We start from the raw sequence: 22,778 nt of genomic DNA, 5'->3' as shown, positions 1-22,778 counted from the left end.
ATATATATATATACACACACATACACAGGGATAACCTTATATAAGTGTTTTTTCCTTATATAGCTGCTGTATAGATTTATCTGCCAAATTAGTGCCCCCCCTCTCTTGTTTTACCCTGTTTCTGTAGTGCAGGACTGCAGGGGAGAGTCAGGGAGCTTCCCTCCAACGGAGCTGAGAGGAAAAATGGCGCCAGTGTGCTGAGGAGATAGGCTCCGCCCCCTTCTCGGCGGCCGTTCTCCCGCTTTTTTATGGAAAAACAGGCATGAGTTAAATGCATCCATATAGCCCAGGAGCTATATGTGATGCATTTTTTGCCCCCCTAAGGTGTTTATATTGCGTCTCAGGGCGCCCCCACCCAGCGCCCTGCACCCTCAGTGACCGGAGTGTGAAGTGTGCTGAGAGCAATGGCGCACAGCTGCGGTGCTGTGCGCTACCTTATTGAAGACAGGACGTCTTCTGCCGCCGATTTTTCCGGACCTCTTCTGCTCTTCTGGCTCTGTAAGGGGGACGGCGGCGCGGCTCTGGGACCCATCCATGGCTGGGCCTGTGATCGTCCCTCTGGAGCTAATGTCTAGTAGCCTAAGAAGCCCAATCCACTCTGCACGCAGGTGAGTTCGCTTCTTCTCCCCTTAGTCCCTCGATGCAGTGAGCCTGTTGCCAGCAGGTCTCACTGAAAATAAAAAACCTAAAACTAAACTTTTTTTCTAAGCAGCTCAGGAGAGCCACCTAGACTGCACCCTTCTCGTTCGGGCACAAAAATCTAACTGAGGCTTGGAGGAGGGTCATAGGGGGAGGAGCCAGTGCACACCAGGTAGTCTTAAAGCTTTTACTTTTGTGCCCAGTCTCCTGCGGAGCCGCTATTCCCCATGGTCCTTTCGGAGTCCCCAGCATCCACTAGGACGTCAGAGAAAATAAGATTTTACTTACCGATAAATCTATTTCTCATAGTCCGTAGTGGATGCTGGGGACTCCGTCAGGACCATGGGGAATAGCGGCTCCGCAGGAGACAGGGCACAAAAAGGAAGCTTTTAGGATCACATGGTGTGTACTGGCTCCTCCCCCCACGACCCTCCTCCAAGCCTCAGTTAGGTACTGTGCCCGGACGAGCGTACACAATAAGGAAGGATCTTGAATCCCGGGTAAGACTCATACCAGCCACACCAATCACACCGTACAACCTGTGATTTGAACCCAGTTAACAGTATGATAACAACGAAGGAGCCTCTGAAAAGATGGCCCACAACAATAATAACCCGATTTTTGTAACAATAATTATGTACAAGTAATGCAGACAATCCGCACTTGGGATGGGCGCCCAGCATCCACTACGGACTATGAGAAATAGATTTATCGGTAAGTAAAATCTTATTTTCTCTAACGTCCTAGTGGATGCTGGGGACTCCGTCAGGACCATGGGGATTATACCAAAGCTCCCAAACGGGCGGGAGAGTGCGGATGACTCTGCAGCACCGAATGAGAGAACTCCAGGTCCTCCTCAGCCAGGGTATCAAATTTGTAGAATTTTACAAACGTGTTCCCGCCTGACCACGTAGCTGCTCGGCAAAGTTGTAAAGCCGAGACCCCTCGGGCAGCCGCCCAAGATGAGCCCACCTTCCTTGTGGAATGGGCATTTACAGATTTTGGCTGTGGCAGGCCTGCCACAGAATGTGCAAGTTGAATTGTACTACAAATCCAACGAGCAATAGTCTGCTTAGAAGCAGGAGCACCCAGCTTTTTGGGTGCATACAATATAAACAGCAAGTCAGACTTCCTGACTCCAGCTGTCCTGGAATTATATATATATATATATATATATATATATATATATATATATATATATATATATATATATATATATATATATATATATATTTTCAGGGCCCTGACAACGTCTAGCAACTTTGAGTCCTCCAAGTCCCTAGTAGCCGCAGGCACCACAATAGGTTGTTTCAGGTGAAACGCTGACACCACCTTAGGAAGAAACTGGGGACGAGTCCCAGTTCTGCCCCGTCCGAATGGAAAATCAAATATGGGCTTTTGTAAGACAAAGCCGCCAATTTTGACAATCGCCTGGCCGAGGCCAGGGCCAACAGCATGGTCACTTTCCATGTGAGATATTTCAAATCCACAGATTTGAGCGGTTCAAACCAATATGATTTGAGGAATCCCAACACTACTTTGAGATCCCACGGTGCCACTGGAGGCACAAAAGGGGCTGTATATGCAATACTCCCTTGACAAATGTCTGGACTTCAGGAACTGAAGCCAATTCTTTCTGGAAGAAAATCTACAGGGCCGAAACTTGAACCTTAATGGACCCCAATTTGAGGCTCATAGACACTCCTGTTTTCAGGAAGTGCAGAAATCGACCTAGTTGAAATTTCTTCGTGGGGCCTTCCTGGCCTCACCCACGCAACCTATTTTCACCACATGTGGTGATAACGTTGTGCGGTCACCTCCTTCCTGGCTTTGACCAGGGTAGGTATGACCTCTTCCGGAATGCCTTTTCCCTTAGAATCCGGCGTTCAACCGCCATGCCGTCAAACGCAGCCGCGGTAAGTCTTGGAACAGACATGGTACTTGCTGAAGCAAGTCCCTTCTTAGCTCCTGAGGCCATTAGTCCTCTATGAGCATCTCTTGAAGTTCCGGGTACCAAGTCCCTCTTGGCCAATCCGGAGCCACGAGTATAGTTCTTACTCCTCTACGTCTTATAATTCTCAATACCTTGGTTATGAGAAGCAGAGGAGGGAACACATACACCGACTGTTACACCCACGGTGTTACCAGGACATCCACAGCTATCGCCTGAAGGTCTCGTGACCTGGCGCAATACCTGTCCCGTTTTTTGTTCGGGCGGGACGCCATCATGTCCACCTTTGGTCTTTCCCAACGGTTCACAATCATGTGGAAAACTTCCCTATGAAGTTCCCACTCTCCCGGGTGGAGGTCGTGCCTGCTGAGGAAGTCTGCTTCCCAGTCGTCCACTCCCGGAATGAACACTGCTGACAGTGCTATCACATGATTTTCCGCCTAGCGAAAAATCATTGCAGTTTTGCCACTGCCCTCCTGCTTCTCGTGCCGCCCTTTCTGTTTACGTGGGCGACTGCCGTGATGTTATCCCACTGGATCAATACCGGCTGACCTTGAAGCAGAGGTCTTGCTAAGTTTAGAGCATTATAAATTTGCTCTTAGCTCCAGTATATTTATGTGGAGAGAATTCTCCAGACTTGATCACACTCACTGGAAATTTTTTCCCTGTGTGACTGCTCCCCAGCCTCTCAGGCTGGCCTCCGTGGTCACCAGCATCCAATCCTGAATGCCGAATCTACGGCCCTCTAGAAGATGAGCACTCTGTAATCACTACAGGAGAGACACCCTTGTCCTTGGATATAGGGTTATCCGCTGATGCATCTGAAGATGCGATCCGGACCATTTGTCCAGCAGATCCCACTGAAGAGTTCTTGCGTGAAATCTGCCGAATGGAATCGCTTCGTAATAAGCCACCATTTTTACCAGGACTCTTGTGCAATGATGCACTGACACTTTTCCTGGTTTTAGGAGGATCCCGATTAGCTCGGATAACTCCCTGGCTTTCTCCTCTGGGAGAAACACCTTTTTCTGGACTGTGTCCAGAATCATCCCTAGGACCAGCAGAAGTGTCGTCGGAACAACTGCGGTTTTGGAATATTTAGAATCCACCCGTGTTGTCGTAGAGCTACTTGAGATAGTGCTACTCCGACCTCCAACTGTTCTCTGGACCTTGTTCTTATCAGGAGGTCGTCCATTTTCTTTGAAGACGAATCCTCATTTCGGTCATTACCTTGGTAAGGACCTGGGGTGCCTTGGACAATCCAACGGCATCGTCTGAAACTGATAGTGACAGTTTTGTACCACGAACCGGAGATACCCTTGGTGAGAAAGGCAAATTTTGGGACATGGAGGTAAGCATCCCTGATGTCCCGGGACACCATATAGTCCCCTTCTTCCCGGTTCGCTATCACTGCTCTGAGTGACTCCATCTGGATTTGAACCTTTGTAAGTGTTCAAATATTTCAGATTTAGAATAGGTCTCACCTAGCCTTCTGGCTTCAGTACCACAATATAGTGTGGAATAATACCCCTTTCCCTGTTGTAGGAGGGGTAATTTTATTATCACCTGCTGGGAATACAGCTTGTGAATTGTTTTCAATACTGCCTCCCTGTCGGAGGGAGACATTGGTACAGCAGACTACAGGAACCTGCGAGGGGGAAACGTCTCGACATTCCAATCTGTACCCCTTGGATACTACTTGTAGGATCCAGGGGTCCTGTACGGTCCTAGCGTCATGCTGAGAATTTGGTAGAAGCGGTGGAGGGCTTCTGTTCCTGGGAATGGGCTGCCTGCTGCAGTCTTCTTCCCTTTCCTCTATCCCTGGGCAGATATGACTCTTATAGGGACGAAAGGACTGAGGCTGAAAAGACGGTGTCTTTTTCTGCAGAGATGTGACTTAGGGTAAAAAACTGTGCATTTTCTAGCAGTTGCCGTGGCCACCAGGTCCCATGGACCGACCCCAAATAACTCCTCCCCTTTATACGGCAATACATCTTTGTGCCGTTTGGAATCTGCATCACCTGACCACTGTCGTGTCCATAAACATCTTCTTGCAGATATGGACATCGCATTTACTCTTGATGCCAGAGTGCAAATATCCCTCTGCGCATCTCGCATATATAGAAATGCATCCTTTAAATGCTCTATAGTCAATAAAATACTGTCCCTGTCAAGGGTATCAATATTTTTAGTCAGGGAATCCGACCAAGCCACCTCAGCTCTGCACATCCAGGCTGAGGCGATCGCTGGTCGCAGTATAACACCAGCATGTGTGTGTATACTTTTTAGGATATTTTCCAGCCTCCTATCAGCTGGCTCCTTAAGTACGGCCCTATCTGTAGATGGTACCGCCACTTGTTCTGATAAGCATGTGAGCGCCTTATCCACCCTAAGGGGTGTTTCCCAACGCGCCCTAACTTCTGGCGGGAAAGGGTATACCGCCAATAATTTTCTATCGGGGGAAACCCACGCATCATCACACACTTAATTTAATTTATCTGATTCAGGAAAAACTACAGGTAGTTTTTTCACATCCCACATAATACCCTTTTTTGTGGTACTTGTAGTATCAGAAATATGTAACACCTCCTTCATTGCCCTTAACGTGTGGCCCTAAAGGAAAATACGTTTGTTTCTTCACCGTCGACACTGAAATCAGTGTCCGTGTCTGGGTCTGTGTCGACCGACTGAGGTAAATGGGCGTTTTACAGCCCCTGACGGTGTTTGAGACGCCTGGACAGGTACTAATTTGATCGCCGGCCGTCTCATGTCGTCAACCGGCTTGCAGCGTGTTGACATTATCACGTAATTCCATAAATAAGCCATCCATTCCGGTGTCGACTCCCTAGAGAGTGACATCACCATTACAGGCAATTTGCTCCGCCTCCTCACCAACATTTTCCTCATACATGTCGACACACACGTACCGACATACAGCACACACATAGGGAATGCTCTGATAGAGGACAGGACCCACTAGCCCTTTGGGGAGACAGAGGGAGAGTTTGCCAGCACACACCAAAACGCTATAATTATACAGGGATAACCTTTATATAAGTGTTCCTCCCTTATAGCATTTAATATATATTCATATCGCCAAATCAGTGCCCCCCCTCTCTGTTTTAACCCTGTTTCTGTAGTGCAGTGCAGGGGAGAGCATGGGAGCCTTCCCACCAGCATTTCTGTGAGGGAAAATGGCGCTGTGTGCTGAGGAGAATAGGCCCCGCCCCCTTTTCGTCGGGCTTCTTCTCCGGAGTTTGTGATATCTGGCAGGGGTTAAATACATCCATATAGCCTCAAGGGCTATATGTGATGTATTTTTCGCCATACAGGTATTATACATTGCTGCCCAGGGCGCCCCCCCCCCGCGCCCTGCACCCTCCGTGACCGCTGTGTGTGCTGACAACAATGGCGCACAGCTGCAGTGCTGTGCGCTACCTGATGAAGACTGAAAAGTCTTCTGCCGCCTGGTTCCGGACCTCTTCAATCTTCAGCATCTGCAAGGGGGGTCGGCGGCGCGGCTCCGGGACGAACCCCAGGGCGAGACCTGTGTTCCGACTCCCTCTGGAGCTAATGGTGTCCAGTAGCCTAAGAAGCCAATCCATCCTGCACGCAGGTGAGTTCACTTCTCTCCCCTAAGTCCCTCGTAGCAGTGAGCCTGTTGCCAGCAGGACTCACTGAAAATAAAGAACCTAAAAACTTTTTCTAAGCAACTCTTTAAGAGAGCCACCTAGATTGCACCCTGCTCGGACGGGCACAAAAACCTAACTGAGGCTTGGAGGAGGGTCGTGGGGGGAGGAGCCAGTACACACCATGTGATCCTAAAAGCTTACTTTTTGTGCCCTGTCTCCTGCGGAGCCGCTATTCCCCATGGTCCTGACGGAGTCCCCAGCATCCACTAGGACGTTAGAGAAATATTGTTTATCTTTAGAAGGAATACTTTCAGGCCCAAATACATTAAGCCTTAAAAAGTGATAAAGTAGAGACTGATAAAGAGTGATAAAGTACCAGCCAACCAGCTCCTGTCATTTTTAAAACACATCATGTAACATGGCAGTTAGGAAGCCGATTGGCTGGTCATTTTTCACTCTTTATCCATCTTAGTTTTAGCACTTTTTAAGGCTAAATACATCTGGGCCTTGGTTTGGGACAGTGTACTTATTGGGGGGAGGGGAGCTGATGATTTTGACAGTGCTGGGGCCCACAATTTCTGATGGCAGCTCTGCCTGTGCTACTGCTCATTCGCGTAATAGACCTACAGTATTAGTCCAAGTCTCCAATTTCCTCCACTTCATCACTCTACCTGTGTTCCCTCCTCCAATTTTGCTCATGCGCTTTTGCTTCTCTCTCTTTTTGGGTTATTCCACACCAACACGTGTTTCAGACTGACCGTTTAAGATTGTGTTGAAATTTGGTATAATAAATGCTGCCGTGGGTGTAAAGAAAAGCCCCAAATCTTGGCCTGATATGTTCGATTTTGAAGTTATATACCTTTAAAGCTGCAATTTTTTCATGAAAAATATACTATAAACATATGGGGGGATATTCAATTACCCGCACCGACTGCAGGTGTAAAAGTATCACCGGGGGGTTGCTATCTAATTAGCCCTGATAAGCTGACGCATGTTGCGGCTAATCAGGGATTTTGTTTCACCTGTCTCCACAGGCGAAGCAAAATCCCTGAAAACAGCCCTGTTCTATTTCACCCGAAAACACACAGGTTTCACTGAACCTGTGTATTTTCGGGTGAAAATGCACTTTTTAATGGCCAGTCAAATCGAATAGGCCGACCGCAAAACCCAAAGAAACATCGGGAGTTTTTACTCCCGATGTCTCTTCGGGTGCTAATTGAATATCCCCCAAGATCTATAACACAGCAGTATGTTTCCACAAAAATGAAAAAACTAAATTTTGATTTTCTCAACAAGCCACTACCCATTCTCCAAGTTGCTGTTCATTCCTGCTCCCAGCCCACATTCTCCGAGTCTGATACCTCTCTGTAATTAAACACTTTGCTTTTTCAAAAGTGACACAAATGGTCCAGGGACAGGTTAAGTTTGGGTGAGCTCAACTTAGTGGGCAGTAGGCTTTTCTTCACTATTTAAAGCCCACCCAAACACATCCCTGTCCCTGGAGTGGTCCAGGAAAATTGAAAAGACAAGCCTATAACACAATCAAAGTATCTTTCCACATGGAGTATCTTTCAACTTAAGTTTATGCGCCTACACAGAAGTGTGAGCAAGCGCTGTCTATAGAATCTCGTCCCCAAACACAGCTGAGGAAGAGGAACATGCATTCCTCTAATGTAGTGAACTGGAAAAAATATATTGTTTGTCGATTTTTAAATACAAATTGTTATGAATCACTTAAAAATTATAACACTTATACAGTAGCTTGTGATCCCATCATGATCCCAACACAAAACTTTGGAGATTAATTAACAGTATGAACGATTTGAGATTTTTTTTCAAAAATGTTAAATATTGGATTTTTTTGGGGGGAAAAACAAAAACATTTTATTAAAACATACTGCTGTGTTATATATCATATGAGCCCATAAAATAGGTTTAAAATGAGACTTTGCCCAACTCTCTAACACAATTAGGGGAGATGCAGGTGCTATTTGAAAAAAAAAAAAAAGGCATATAACTTCAAAACCGTTGAACATAACAGTCTAAGATTTGGGGGGGTTTCTTTACACCCATGGTAGCATTTATTATATCAAATTCTGAAATGGTCAGTCTGAAACCTGTGTTGATTTGGTGTGGAATAACCCCTTTTCTAATTGACAAGGTAAACACTGCACTCACATAGTGCCTGAATTTGTGGATGCTTTTACTGTTTTTGTATGATTTTGACCAGCGGTTCTCAACCTCGGTCCTCAAGTACTCCCAACAATTCATGTTTTCCAGGTCACCTAGCAGTTCAACAGGTGTACTCATTACTCACTGACACATTTTAAAAGACCCACAGGTGGAGCAAATGATTTCACTTGCAATCCTGTGAGGAGACCTGGAAAACATGAACTGTTGGGGATACTTGAGGACCGAGGTTGAGAACCACCGATTTTGACAATAAAAAAACGATTATAAAAAAAATGCATTAAATTAAATCAAAGGCTGAATGTTTGGAGTCATACACTGTGTAGAGACACATCCTTACAACTTAACTGACAAAAGCTGCGGCTGATGTCAGATACCATTAAGATTTGCAAACACGCCTGTGAAATATAGGGCTGAGACAATACCGCACTCAGACACATTTAACAGAGCTGTAGAACGTCAGGGTAACACTACAATGATTTGGGCAATTGTAGCAGAAGACAATAGAATATTGCAGGACCCAAGAGACCAATTCCTGTGCAGTCCTCTCAACAGCATAGTTTTTGCTTCATTCGTTTGACAGAGTTTGACTGTCTATTCCACTTGTTCGGGGTTCCATACGCAGTTAAGAAACTTTGGGCTTAATTCAGCCTGAGTTGTAATTTTGCGATTTTTCGCAAAACTACGACTCAGTTCTCTAGCATGCAGGGGGCCCCCCAGTACAGGGCAAGGCCACCCTGCATGCCTGGTCCTTCCCCCCATTTAGAGATGCGCCTGCATGTTTAGGGTAGCCTCCTGCCTCAGTCGCCGGGCCAACATGACGTCATGCAGCCACCACTGTCCACCCCGCAAATGGTCTGGACGGCTTCCGTTGCCTGTACTGCGCGCTCTCGTCTGGACTTAGATTTGGATCGCATATATTTGCAATTTAAGTCCTCACGGATGCGCGCAAATCGCCGAATCTGCCCCTTTGTCCACTGTCAGACCTGCCCAACTCACAGTTCCTTTTGCCAAACTTAGAAGAAAATACATAAAAATAGAAATAACTTTAATTTTAATTTTGTTGGGCCTATATATTTATCACTAGCAGTTGTGCCCTGCCATGCCTTTGTGTAGTCTCTCTCTCCTCCCTCCGTTGCTTCTGTCTGTCAACCTACCCAACCCTGACGGTTCCTGCCAAACTCCCCAACCACAGCAAAAGCGGCTTTCTTGGAGAAGCTGGCCGTCGGCAGACACTGCACTGTACGTTAGCGCCAGGTTTCGTAGTGATAACACATTTTTGACCCCCCCCCCCCCCCAAGAGACCAAGAGAAATATGTAGATCTTTTTTAGACCTCATTCTAATGGTTATTAATATTCAGTGTTTACTGCATATCCTTTTAGATCAGCCGACACTCATTGTAACAGAAATGTAAAAAAAATAAAAATAAAGTACAAAACAAACAGATGTGTACACCTATACAAAAAGAAGTTTGTGTGGAAGAGTATCTATAGAAAGATTAAGTTCCAGTGGTTTACACAGGTCATCATCACATGGAATTAAATGGATTACTAATTAACAGTTACACAATATAAAATGTGTCAAGTGAAAGTGACTGTTGCATGTATAGTAAGCCGTCACAATGGACAGTTTGGAGTAGGGATGACTGTTCCATTGTAATTTGCTACAATACTGCTGCCAGATATAAATGATTATGAATGTATGGCATTTATTTGTTAAAAACCTAACGCTGAAATACAGTATGCAGGCCACATCTCTATGACCGAGAGCCACAATCTCAGCAGCAAAATGAGAAAAGCCGTTGTGTACAAAATGAAAAATAATAAACGAAAAATGGGTCTTGCCAAAATGCATAATAAAGAGTTAACAATAACAAGACTGGGAGTACATAAGAGAACATGCAAGTAATCCATTGGAACAATACCTAACATTTACATTGCTTCTGTGTACTTATTATGCAGCTTTTGGTTAAATAATGAACAAAATGTATTACAGATGCTGAAGAGAATCCCAAAATTATAAAACAACCCTAAAAGCCCAGAGGAAAGGAAACAGAACGAAGGATAATATTGACAATTCTAAAGGGCACAGTTTGACTGTGGCTGTTCTTGTTACACCTGATCAAATATGCAGCATGTAAGTTGGGAGCGGGTGCTAGTGAATGGAGATCATCAGAACACTGTAAACTGCATTCATGATAGATTAAAATGTACACTTTGGGGAGAAGACTACTATAAAGAATTATTGGGAAGGACCAAATTGGAAAGATATATGAAAAAAAGGGAAGGTTTAGTTACAATAACTGCTAGCCTTAATGATCAGAGAATGTGGGAAAATACATTGCTAATAAATAGTGCAGTTAAAATGTTTTTATATTTAAAGTATAACCATCACTTACACAACGTGGTGGAAAAGAGGGGAGCATGTGAATGGTGTCTGGGCCTTGGTGGCATCTGCAGCAGTGTTTGCATAGAATGGAGTAAAACAAAACAATTTACACAGCAACACCACCAGCTCACTGCCAGATCAGGTCCTGTTTCCACACTGCAGTGCAGCAGGTGCAGCTGAGCCGTGAGGAATACGGTGACCTTTCTATGGCCACCTGCTCAAAGAAATCTGCTGTAGCCTCTTAGAACACGGAGGAAGTAGGAGAGGATACTTCTGGGATCAAACAGCACATACTATGATACCTGTTTCTATACGAACTAGCTGTATTTTGCAGCAAATATAGGAAAAGGTTCATTGTATCCTGCAATCTTGTCACTTGTTACAAAGCAGGGCAATTCCTGTCTGTCACGCTTGAGGTCCATAAGAGCAGGTGATGATTTCATAAAGCTACTATGGTTGTTCCCGTCTCACAAGCATAAGCATTCACCTCAGTATCAGCAGTTATAGCCAGCAAGCTGCTCTGTGGTCACATGATGGCAGAGAAAAGATGGTAGCTCTAAAGCCTCTCTGCTTAGGTGAGGTGTCATGTGACTGTGTAATCAGCTAGACCAGGGCCAATATGTAAGATCATATTAGTAGGATCAGCTCTACCAGTCGTTCTCACAGCCGCACCTTATGTTCAACCATGTGTGCCTCTATCTTTGTGTGTGCTGTTTTCTCCAGTGCCCCTCGCTGTAGAGTAATGTGGTAGTCCACCAAAAAAACAATAAGGATGACTGTGGGTGCTATGGCAATCGCATGAAGAGTATTAAAATGTAAAACTATGATCGCAACATGAAACTCTAATGAAAAACAAAAGCGTAACTTTATGAAACAGAAGCACGCTTCATTTTCAGGAGGCACTGCCACATACTGCAGTATCTGGCAATATCTGTAATTGGATGACATCAGTGACAAATGAACAGCATCTTTCATCAATCACGTCTCACCAACTACCCCTTCCCATTGCCATCTTTTTTATGTAATATTTTACAACAAACCCAGCTACTGGATTTTTTTCTATTTTAAACACTATACAGACTTAATCAAGTTTAGATGTATACAGGTTGAGTATCCCTTATCCAAAATGCTTGGGACCAGAAGTATTTTGGATATCGGATTTTTCCGTATTTTGGAATAATTGCATACCATAATGAGATATCATGGCGATGGGACCCAAGTCTAAGCACAGAATGCATTTATGTTTCATATACACCTTATACAAAACAGCCTGAAGGTAATTTTAGCCAATATTTTTAATAACTTTGTGTATTAAACAAAGTTTGTGTACATTGAGCCATCGGAAAACAAAGGTTTACTATCTCAGTCTTATTCAAAAAATTCCGTATTTCGGAATATTTTGATATGGGATACTCAACCTGTAATACCAAATCAGGTCACACACAACACAAATTACGTTGCATACACTGACAAAAGTGGACCTGTGGATGGATGAAGAGATAGAGAAATGACTCACCCTTTATACTGTTCAATACATCCTTGAGCTGGCTAAAACTGTGCAGCAAGGGGTCCTGCTCCTCATCCTAAGGGGAGAAAGAAATTGCATATCTAAGAAGATATCTGCATTTCGACCACAGCATATAAGAGTATTCCCATTTGATTTGAAAGGGGTAGACAATAGGTGTTTGTATTTAATAGAATTTGCACTTTTATTTTGTAATTGTGACTGCATTTATTAATAAAACTTTCAGGACACATTACATTGTGTACAAATTGGGGCATGTGATTTTAGTATTTACTACTAACCAGGTCAATTCTCTATACTATTATTAAGATTGGCTTAAACAAAGCTCATATGCTACTGTTTTTTGCTGGCATGACCCTGGCACGAGATGCGTTGGCTTATCAAACACATACACATTTTTACTTTTTTTTTTTTTTTTTATATAAAATGTGTCTCACTCTGCACGAGTCCCTACATACTCATTTACACTAACAATTTCACATGCAGCACAGTTATTACACAATGACCTTTTAACGGTCAATCTATCATCTGGATACCAATCCTTTAATACATTTATTTGGTTTATTCTTATGGGCAACAAAAGATGAGGGACAGATGCATTTTGGTACAACATAAAAACAGTGTCTCGACCTTACCAAAGGTGTGTGCATGCTCCATCGTGCATTGCGTTTTATAGCACCAACAATGGTGCCGATTTCACCTTGAACTATGTAGATTTTCTTATCCACCATTTTAACAGCCCTAAAAAAAAAAAAAAAAAAGACAAAAGACAAATGTGATGAAGGAGGAAAGCACAAGGACAAGAACAATGGGAGATCTCCCAGTCAGAATAAAGCAGATGCTAGTGTAATCACAGACACTGGCAGCACAGTGCTACACCTGATGCTCCTTAATTCCAGGCAAATATTTATCATGTCATAAGAAAACACAGAAAACCATTAAAAATGTGGCAATTAAAGAATAAAAAAAGAGCCAATGAGACATGGATTTTTAGCTAGAAACCGCAGGTGGCATCTACATTGATAACCATTTACCAACAAATATTTTCAAACAACACAATTCATTAGAGCAAATTAGCTCTTAAAAACGTAATGAAAATTTAATTGGTCACATATTAAACACCAAAGGAGGTTTATTGAGTGCTCTCGTGGGCAATGCAAACACCTTGGTTTTGCACCGGTTCCTCTGTAAACTAAAAAAGTCCATTTGGAGTGCATAGAGGTGCACAGTGCAAAGGTGTAAACATGGCATCAAAACCCAAACACCTACCATATTAGCTGCTCCCCTTATAAAATAATCTAGGTTCCAGTATATAGCAGGATTATTTGGGTTGGGTACGGGATCTCTGCACTGAGAACGCCAGCGGTCAGAAGAACGACCTTGACATCCAGATGGCCACGACAGTTCTAGGGTAATTGTTCTACCCTTCTTCCCTCCCTCTAACCTTCCCCCTCCCCCTACCGGTAACCCTCCCTCCCCACAGTCTAACCCTAATCTAGCCCTGTTCCTTAAGTTCGGGCTGCGGACGTCGAGAATCCAGCATCAGGATTCTGACAGGTGTTGGGATTCCAGCGCCAGTCTTCAGTCTGCCAGCATCCTGAGAGCCGGGATGGCAACAACTGAATCCAGACATAGATGGCATGCGCCTCATTTTCAAATAACAAAAGCTATGCATCATTTACTACTAGAATTCTGCACTGCCTCTCACCAGTAAAGTACCATTACTTTTTGTCAAACATTAATTGTCAATATGATAAGATTCCAATGTAATAAATAGGATTTTAATACCTACCGGTAAATCCTTTTCTCCGTAGAGGATGCTGGGGATGCTTCAAGAACCATGGGGTATAGACGGGATCCGCAGGAGACATAGGCACACTCAGACTTTGATTGGGTGTTTACTGGCTCCTCCCTCTATGCCCCTCCTCCAGACTCCAGTTTAAGTAACTGTGCCCAGGGAGACGGACATTTCGAGGAAAGAATTTATTGTTAAACCACGGTGAGCATCTTACCAGCTCACACCTCAGTATGCCGCAGGACGTGGCATTCAATAGAACACCAGCCGATGGCATGAAGAAAATGCAGCAATATTCTGACATAAAGCGTAACACAACCTGTGTGTGTAAACACAAACAATAACAGCATAACGCATGCCATGGCATGAACATCATCAGCAACAGGCTGACTTAAACACAACACACCATGTGTGTAAACATACCCAATAACTGCAGATACAGTATGCACTGGGACCGGCGCCCAGCATCCTCTACGGACTAAGAAAAGGATTTACCGGTAGGTATTAAAATCCTATATTCTCATACGTCCTAGAGGATGCTTCAAGAACCATGGGGTTTATACCAAAGCTCTAGAACGGGCGGGAGAGTGCGGACGACTCTGCAGCACCAAATGACCAAACAAGAGGTCCTCATCAGCCAGGGTATCAAACTTGTAAAACTTCGTAAAGGTTTTTGATCCCGGCCAAGTAGTAGCTTGGCCAAGCTGTAATGCAGAGACCCCTCGGCCAGCCGCCCAGGATGATCCCACCTTTCTAGTAGAATGGGCCTTCACCGATTTCGGTAACGGCAATCCTGCCGTAGAATGAGCCTGCCGAAACGTAGTACAGATCCAGCGCGCAATAGTCTGCTCGGAATCAGTAGCCCCAATCTTGTTGGGAGCCCATAGGACAAACAGAGCATCTGATTTCCTAACATGAGCCGTTCTGGCGACATAGATTTTTAAAGCTCTGACCACATTGAGAGACGTCGATTCCGCCAAGGTGTCAGCAGACACTGGCACCACAATAGGTTGGTTTACGTGAAACCACTTTTGGCAGAAATTGCTGACGAGTTCTCAACTCCGCTCTATCAGCATGGAAGATTAAATAGGGGCTTTTGTGAGACAAAGCCGCCAATTCAGATACCCGCCTTGCGGATGCTAAGGCCAACATCATGACTACTTTCCAAATAAGACATTTTAATGCAACCTTACGTAAAAGGTTCAAACCAATGAGATTGCAGGAACTGCAACACCACATTAAGATCCCATGGAGCCACAGGGGGCACAAGGGGAGGTTGGATGTGCAACACGCCTTTCAAGAAGGTCTGTATTTCTGGAAGGGAGGCCAATTCCTTCTGAAAGAAAATTGATAAGGCCGAAATACGTACTTTAAAAGGAGCCTAACTTTAGGCCCGCATCCACACCTGCTTGCAAAATATGGAGCAACCGCCCCCGCGGAAAATTCTCCGTAGGAGCTTTCTTGGATTCACACCAAGACACATTTTCTCCAAATACGGTGGTAATGCTTTGCAGTTACTTCTTTTCTAGCCTGAAGAAGTGTGGGAATGACTTCACTGGGAATACCCTTCCGGGCTAGGATTTGGCATTCAACCGCCATGCCGTCAAGCGCAGCCGCGGTAAGTCTTGATACACTCAAGGCCCCTGTTGTAACAGGACCTCTCGAAGAGGAAAAGGCCAGGGATCTTCTATGAGCAACTCCTGAAGATCTGGATACCAGGCCCTCCTTGGCCAGTCAGGAACAATGAGTATCGCCTAAACCCTTGTTCCTCTTATGATCTTTATCACCTTGGAATGAGTGGAAGTGGAGGGAACACCTAGACCGACTGAAACACCCACGGTGTCACCAGGGCGTCCACCTCTATTACCTGAGGGTCCCTTGACCTGGAACAATATCTTTGAAGTTTCTTGTTAAGGCGAAACGTCAACATGTCTATTTGAGGAATTCCCCAACGAATTGACACTTTGCAAAGACCTCTTGATGAAGACCCCACCCTCCTGAATGGAGATCGTGTCTGCTGAGGAAGTCTGTTTCCCAGTTGTCTACACCCGAAACGAAGATCGCTGACAGAGCGTTTACATGCCATCTCCGCTCTCCGATCCACCCTGGCGGTTTACGTACGCCACTGCTGTATGTTGTCCGACTGAATTAAGACGGGCAGACCACAAACAAGATGTTCCAGAATGTTTATGTGCAGACAAGCTTCCTGGCTTGACCATTTTCCCTGGAAATTCGTTCCCCCTTGAATGACTGCTCCCCAGCCCTGGAGACTTGCATCCATGGACACCAGGATCCAATCCTGGATCCCGAACCTTCTTCCCTCTAGGAGGTAAGAACTGAGCAGCCACCACAGGAGAGAAATTCTGGTTCTGGAAGATAAGATTATTTTCCGGTGCATGTGCAGGTGCAGGCGAGACCCGGACCACATGTCCAATTGGTCCCGCAAAAAAACACTCTGGCATTTAACCTGCTCAGTGAATGGCCTCGTAGGCCACAACTCTTTTTCATCAATGGAACGTATTGATGGATTGACACTGTTGTAGATCTGACCCGACTCTGGATCTTCAGAGCTCTTTCCACTGGAAGAAACAAACTCAACAGTTCTGTGTCTAACATCTTTTCCAACACCGACAACCGCGTCGTTGGGATCAACCGTGATTCTGGCAAGTTCAGGAGCCAACCACTTTGTTGAAGATTCGTCAGGGATAAAACAACGTTTTGTACCACTTGTTTCTTGCCCTCCCCGTACGCAGGAGAGCGTCCCAGTACAGAGTAATAATGACTCTTTTACTATTGAAGAAAACCATCATACCGCCATCACTCCGGTGAATTGGCACTGACAATACTGAATAGCAAACCAGGTAAGACTAATGCGGAAGAACCGTATTTAGACCCTCTTTTTCCTTAACCGATTGGAGATCCCTGCCCAGAGAGATACCATCTTGTAGTTCAACTTCTTAAGTAGAAATTGTTTGGAATTGTTCTGACCGAGCCTTCCAGCCTCAGAAGCACGAAAAAGCTTGAATACCAGCTTTTATACTTTTTTTTTTTTTTTATTTGACTGGGACAGCAGGACAATGACCTGATCCTGACCCAACTCTTGTATGGCGTCGCATACTACCTCCCCGTCCAGAGGAGAATTGGAAAGGTTTATTTGAAAAATCAGTGAGGGGAATCGTCTGGAAACTCCAGTAAGTCCCCCTTGGGACTCTATTCTTTAAACTCACTGGTCCATGTCTGTTCCAGTGGTCCCTCCGGTGTGGGCTCCCGCAAGATAGACCCAGCGACATGCGGTGGATGTGGTAGAAACAGAGGATGATTTCTGTTTCTGCTAACTTGAAAAGGCTTCTGACCTCTTACCTTTTCACCTTCCTCTACCTGCAAAGAAAGGGAAAACCGTATCCATTCGGTCGAAATGACTGCATCCTACAAAAATGCATCACCAACCGTTGTGAGGGAACATAAGTCAAGAAGGTAGACTTACCACTGGTATCTGCAGAGATCAACTTAACAAGGCCATCCCCAAACCAGGCTTCACCTTCATAGGGAAGATACTCCAGTTCTTCTCGGAGTCAGCCTCAGCATTCTATTGGTGAATCCACAACGCCCTCCTAGTCGAGACCGCCATGGAAGTGGCATGCGAAAACAAGAGTCCTATATACCTTGTAGTCGCACGGCAGTATGCTGCAATGATATAGACATGACTCAACTTAAGTTGCATACAACTACTACCCCATGCGCATGTAATGCAAGTATAAACAACGTACATGCGGACACATAATTAGAGTATCACATATCTTCCTGCATACGATCCTTTGTGACAGGGCCCTGTGCAGAAGAGGTTGACTCTCACCTTCTATCCATTGAGAAGGAAAAACTTTACCTCAGCATTCATATTTTTTGTCAGGAACAGCAAGGTCCCTAGTGACGTTAATACGTTCTAATGTGTATGAACAGGTACTGAATGCCAATTTTCGAGGATCTGATCAGGAAACACTATGGTCGACCTAAGAAAGATTTTCGAGTCGATCTCAGGGAGTAGTAACTGGGCAAAATAACATTTTTGCGCCCCTGAGGGGTCTGAGAGAAATCTATTCTATAGATATGACTCCCCCATAACATTATCACGTCTGTGATCGTGCCACAGACCTATATAATCATACTATACATACATATTACATATAGGTATAGATCTATCTGATATGCATCATATTATCATGTCCATATTCACCCAGTCAGATATTGTTGGTGCCGACAGGGACACCCCCCACGTCTGTGTCTCCCATATAGGTTTTCTCTTGGGAAAAATATACCTCTACTGACATGTTGACATATTTACATGTACCAAGTACCATTAGGAGTCGACAGCACCGACATAGTCATTCCCTTTGTGGCACAGCCCTCAGCCTCACATATGCCGACACACGTGTACCAAACACCCACCGACATTACACTGGCTATAAGGGATAGACCCCAGTACATTCTGTCATGGAAACACAGAAGGAGTTTACCAGCTCATTTTCCCCAGCGCCCATGATATAGTGTTTTTATTACAATTTATATTACACCAAACCACTGTGCCCCCCCCCTCGTTTTCCACTCTGATCTATACAGCAGTGTTTAGGAAGGACCAGCGTCTCTGTGAGGAGAAAATGGCGCTGGAAGAGCTGTGAGGGCTAAGCCACACCGCCTCACCGGCGCGCTTCAGTCCCACTCAAATCTACATAATTATACTGGCGGGCGTCTATATTTAGTGCCTAGGCACTTATAATATACATATTTGCCAGTTGAAAAACTTCAGTGTTCATGCTGCCCAGGGCGCCCCCCCCCCCCCTGCGCCCTGCCAGTGCCGCTGTGTGTGAGGGAGCATGGCGCGCAGCGCGACCACTGCGGTACCTCAACACTGAAGTCTTCTGCCGTCACTGAAGTCTTCTTTTACTCACCCGGCTTCTTTCTTCTGGCTCTGTGAGGGGGGTGACGGCGCGGCTCCAGGAACAAGCAGCTAGGCGCACCAAGTGATCGAAACCTCTGGAGCTAATGGTGTCCAGTAGCCTAAGAAGCAGAGCCCTTGAACTCGGAAGAAGTAGGTCTGCTTCTCTCCCCTCAGTCCCACGAAGCAGGGAGCCTGTTGCCAGCAGATTTCCCTGAAAATAATAAACCTAACAAAGTCTTTTCAGAGAAATTCAGTAGAGCTCCCGTGTGTGACCAGTCTCACTGGGCACAGAATCTAAACTGGAGTCTGGAGGAGGGGCATAGAGGGAGGAGCCAGTTCACACCCAAAGTCTTAAAGTGTGCCTATGTCTCCTGCGGATCCCGTCTATACCCCATGGTTCTTGAAGCATCCCCAGCATCCTCTAGGACGTATGAGAAATTATATTATCTATGAATTTCATACTTATGGAGGTACCAAATAAATAGAAAGCATTAATGTTATAAATGGGTTGAGATAACCCTGCTGTATAGCCTAACCCTAGCCCTCCCTCCACAGCTTAAACCTAACATTCCCCCAACCCGCAGCATACCTCTCCAGTGTGGCGGTGGCTGCTCACTCGGGATCCAGTGGCTATCGAAATTCCAGTGCCAGGCCGGAGACACTATTCAGGATGGCAGTCTGTATTCTGGCGTCAGTATTCTGACTGCCAGGATTCCGACGCGCAGGATTCCTGACAGGATCCTGTAATAATTATCTAGCTATGCAAAAGATAGCCATGTTCTCAAAGATCAAAAAGGTAAATTTAATTTCACTGACAATGTCTATCAGGAACAGAGGTAGTAACTGGGACACCCATGAAATGTATGTCGTACAAAGGTGAATAAATGTGCCCTCACACTAAATAGGTATAAGGGGACATAGTGGAGAAGAGAGCTAGTGGACACTGGAGATCAGCTACTAACTATAACTTTATAGTATGCACGTGTTAAATGCTACCTCAAAGCCGATTGGTTGCCATGGGCTACTTCTCCACTCTTTTCATTGCTTCATACATTTCCCCCAGAATCTCAAATGTGGGGGAATAAAAAAAAAAAAAAAAAAAACTATTGTGAGGTCCAGCAGTATAGCATAATATCAAATATAGCATACTGTATACCACTTTTACACCAACTGAGGCGGGTCACATCCGGGAGCCTGACACAGGTACTACCTGGCTGCGACCCACCTCAGGCCCCTTTCCCACTGCTGTCTCCAACCCGGCTTATTGCCGGGTTGGTGACGTTGCGGATGACGTGGCAGCACTTGGAGATCACATGATCTCCATGTGCCGCCTGTCCATTCACTGTGAACGGGAGTTTACACAGCACAGGTCGCCAGTTGAACCCGCATTCAACTCTGCAAGCTACCAGAGTTGGAATACTGTGTCACTCAACCCAGATTATTTAACCTGGGACCATTTACACCGCAAGGCAACATGGGTTATGCACGCTCATGTGCAATAAACCTGTGTCAGAAGGCAATTGTTTCTGGAAGGAAATGGACAAGGTCGAAATCTGGACCTTTATGGAGCCCAAACACAGGCCCACATCCACACCTGCTTGCAGAAAGAGGAGAAACCGCCAAAGTTGAAACTCCACTGTAGGAAACTTCTTGGATTCACACCAAGACACATACTTTTTCCAAATGTGATGGTCATGTTTAGACGTTACTCCTTTCCTAGCCTGGATCAGGGTAGGAATAACCTTGTTCGGAATGCCTTACAGAGCTAAGATCAGGCGTTCAACCTCCATGCCGTCAAACGTAGCCGCCGCAGCAAGTCTTGATAAGCGAACGGCCCCTGTTGTGGTCCTCTCGAAGAGGAAGAGGCCTCGTATCTTCCTTCAGTAACTCCAGAAGGTCCGCGTACCAAGCTCGTCTTGACAGTCTGGAGCAATGAGAATCACTTGAACTCTTGTTCTTTTTATAAGTTTTAGAATCTTTGGGATGAGTGGAACTGGCGGAAACCCATACACGCACTGGTAACTCTGTGGATCTTCTAGTCGGTGTATGGGTTTCCTCCAGTTCCACTTATCCCAAAGATTCTAAAACTTATAAAAAGAACAAGAGTTCAGGTGCCTGTGGGTCTCTTGACCTGGAACAGTACCTGCGAGGCTTCTTGTTGAGGCAGGAGGCCATCATGTTTATTTGAAGGACGCCCCAAAGACTTGTCACCACTGCGAACACCTCGGGATGGAGTCCCCACTCTCCTGGATGGAGATATTGTCTGTTGAGGATGTCCGCTTCCCAGTTGTCCACTCCCGGAATGAAGATTGCCGACAGCGCCATTGCGTGCTTTTCTGCCCAGAGGAGGATCTTTGATACCTCTGCCATTGCAGCTCTGCTCTTTGTTCCGCCTTGTCGGTTTATGTAGGCCACCGTCGTTACAGTGTCCGACTGCACCTGAATGGCCTGATCTTGCAGAAGTGCCGCTTGTAGAAGGCCGTTGTACATGGCCATTAGTTCCAGAATGTTTATCGGAAGGATGGATTCCAGACTTGACCACCTTCCTTGGATGTTTTCCCCTTGGGTGACCGCGCCCCAGCCTCTGAGACTTGCATCCGTGGTTAGAAGGATCCAGCTCTGAATCCCGAACCTGCGGCCCTCAAGAAGGTGAGGCATATGCAGCCAGAGGAGTGAAATCCTGGCTTTCGGCGACAGACGAATTCTCTGGTGCATGTGTAGGTGAGATCCCGACCACTTGACTAGGAGATCCAGTTGGAAGGACCGTGCATGAAATCTTCCGTACTGTAGAGCCTTGTAGGAGGCCACCATCTTCCCCAGAAGGCAAATTCACTGATGAACCGATACCCGGGCAGGCTTCAAGACCTCCCAGACCATTATGTGTATCACCAACGCTTTCTCCACCGGTAGAAATACCCTTTGCACTTCCATGTCGAGGATCATCCATAGGAAAGAAAATCTCCTTGTTGGCTCCAAATGTGACTTTGAAGATTCAGGATCCACACATGATCCCCGAGTAGTCGAGTTGTGAGAACAATGGACAATTTCTCCCTGGACGACGCTTTTATCAGATCGTCCACATATTATTTATTTACAGTTTCTTATATAGCGCAGCATATTCCGTTGCTCTTTACAATTAGAACAACAGTAATAGAACAAAACTGGGTAAAAACAGACAGAGGTAGGAAGGCCCTGCTCACGAGCTTACAATCTATAGTGAGAATATGGAATTATGTTTACTCCCTGCTTGCGGAGTAGCAGCATCATCTCTGCCATTACCTTGGTGAACATGAACACCCTCGGTGTTGTGGATAGGCCGAATGGCAGCGCCTGGAACTGATAGTGACAGTCCAACAGAGCAAATCTGAGATACGCCTGGTGTGGCGGCCAAATTGGAATGTGAAGGTACGCATCCTTGATATCCAGTGATACCAGGAATTTCCCCTCTTCCAGACCGGAGATCACCACCCTCAGAGATTCCATCAAATAAGGATTTAATGATTTGAGGTTCAATATTGGTCTGACCGAACAGTTCGGTTTTGGTACCACGAATAGGTTGGAGTAAAAACCCTTGTTTACCAGATGAGGTGGAACTGGAATAACGACATTTGCCTTTTTCAATCTTTGAATGGCTTCCTGCAGGATAGCCCTTTCTGTCAGCAAAGCTGGTAAACCCGATTTAAAGAATCTGTGAGGTGGGAGTTCTTGAAACTCCAGTCTGTAC

At 45.4% G+C, this 22,778-nt stretch overlaps 1 protein-coding gene across 8 annotated transcripts in view; it reads right to left on the bottom strand.

Moving 5' to 3' along the window:
* GBF1 (golgi brefeldin A resistant guanine nucleotide exchange factor 1) overlaps positions 1–22,778 on the bottom strand; it is a 530,929-nt gene that overhangs the window by 493,772 nt on the left and 14,379 nt on the right. For all 8 annotated transcript variants that reach the window (XM_063961386.1, XM_063961388.1, XM_063961387.1 and 5 more), the window contains exons 2-3: positions 12,962–13,067; positions 12,318–12,384 (exon numbers count right to left, since the gene is read on the bottom strand). In XM_063961386.1, the coding sequence (XP_063817456.1) occupies positions 12,318–12,384; positions 12,962–13,057 (163 nt within the window). In that variant the 5' untranslated portion in view covers positions 13,058–13,067. The remainder of the gene's footprint in view (positions 1–12,317; positions 12,385–12,961; positions 13,068–22,778) is intronic.

The sequence above is a fragment of the Pseudophryne corroboree genome, chromosome 3, assembly GCF_028390025.1.
Source record: "Pseudophryne corroboree isolate aPseCor3 chromosome 3, aPseCor3.hap2, whole genome shotgun sequence".
NCBI lineage: Eukaryota > Metazoa > Chordata > Amphibia > Anura > Myobatrachidae > Pseudophryne > Pseudophryne corroboree.
The sequence above is the reverse complement of the archived record's forward strand: the minus strand, read 5'-3'. Positions and strand labels throughout refer to the sequence as shown.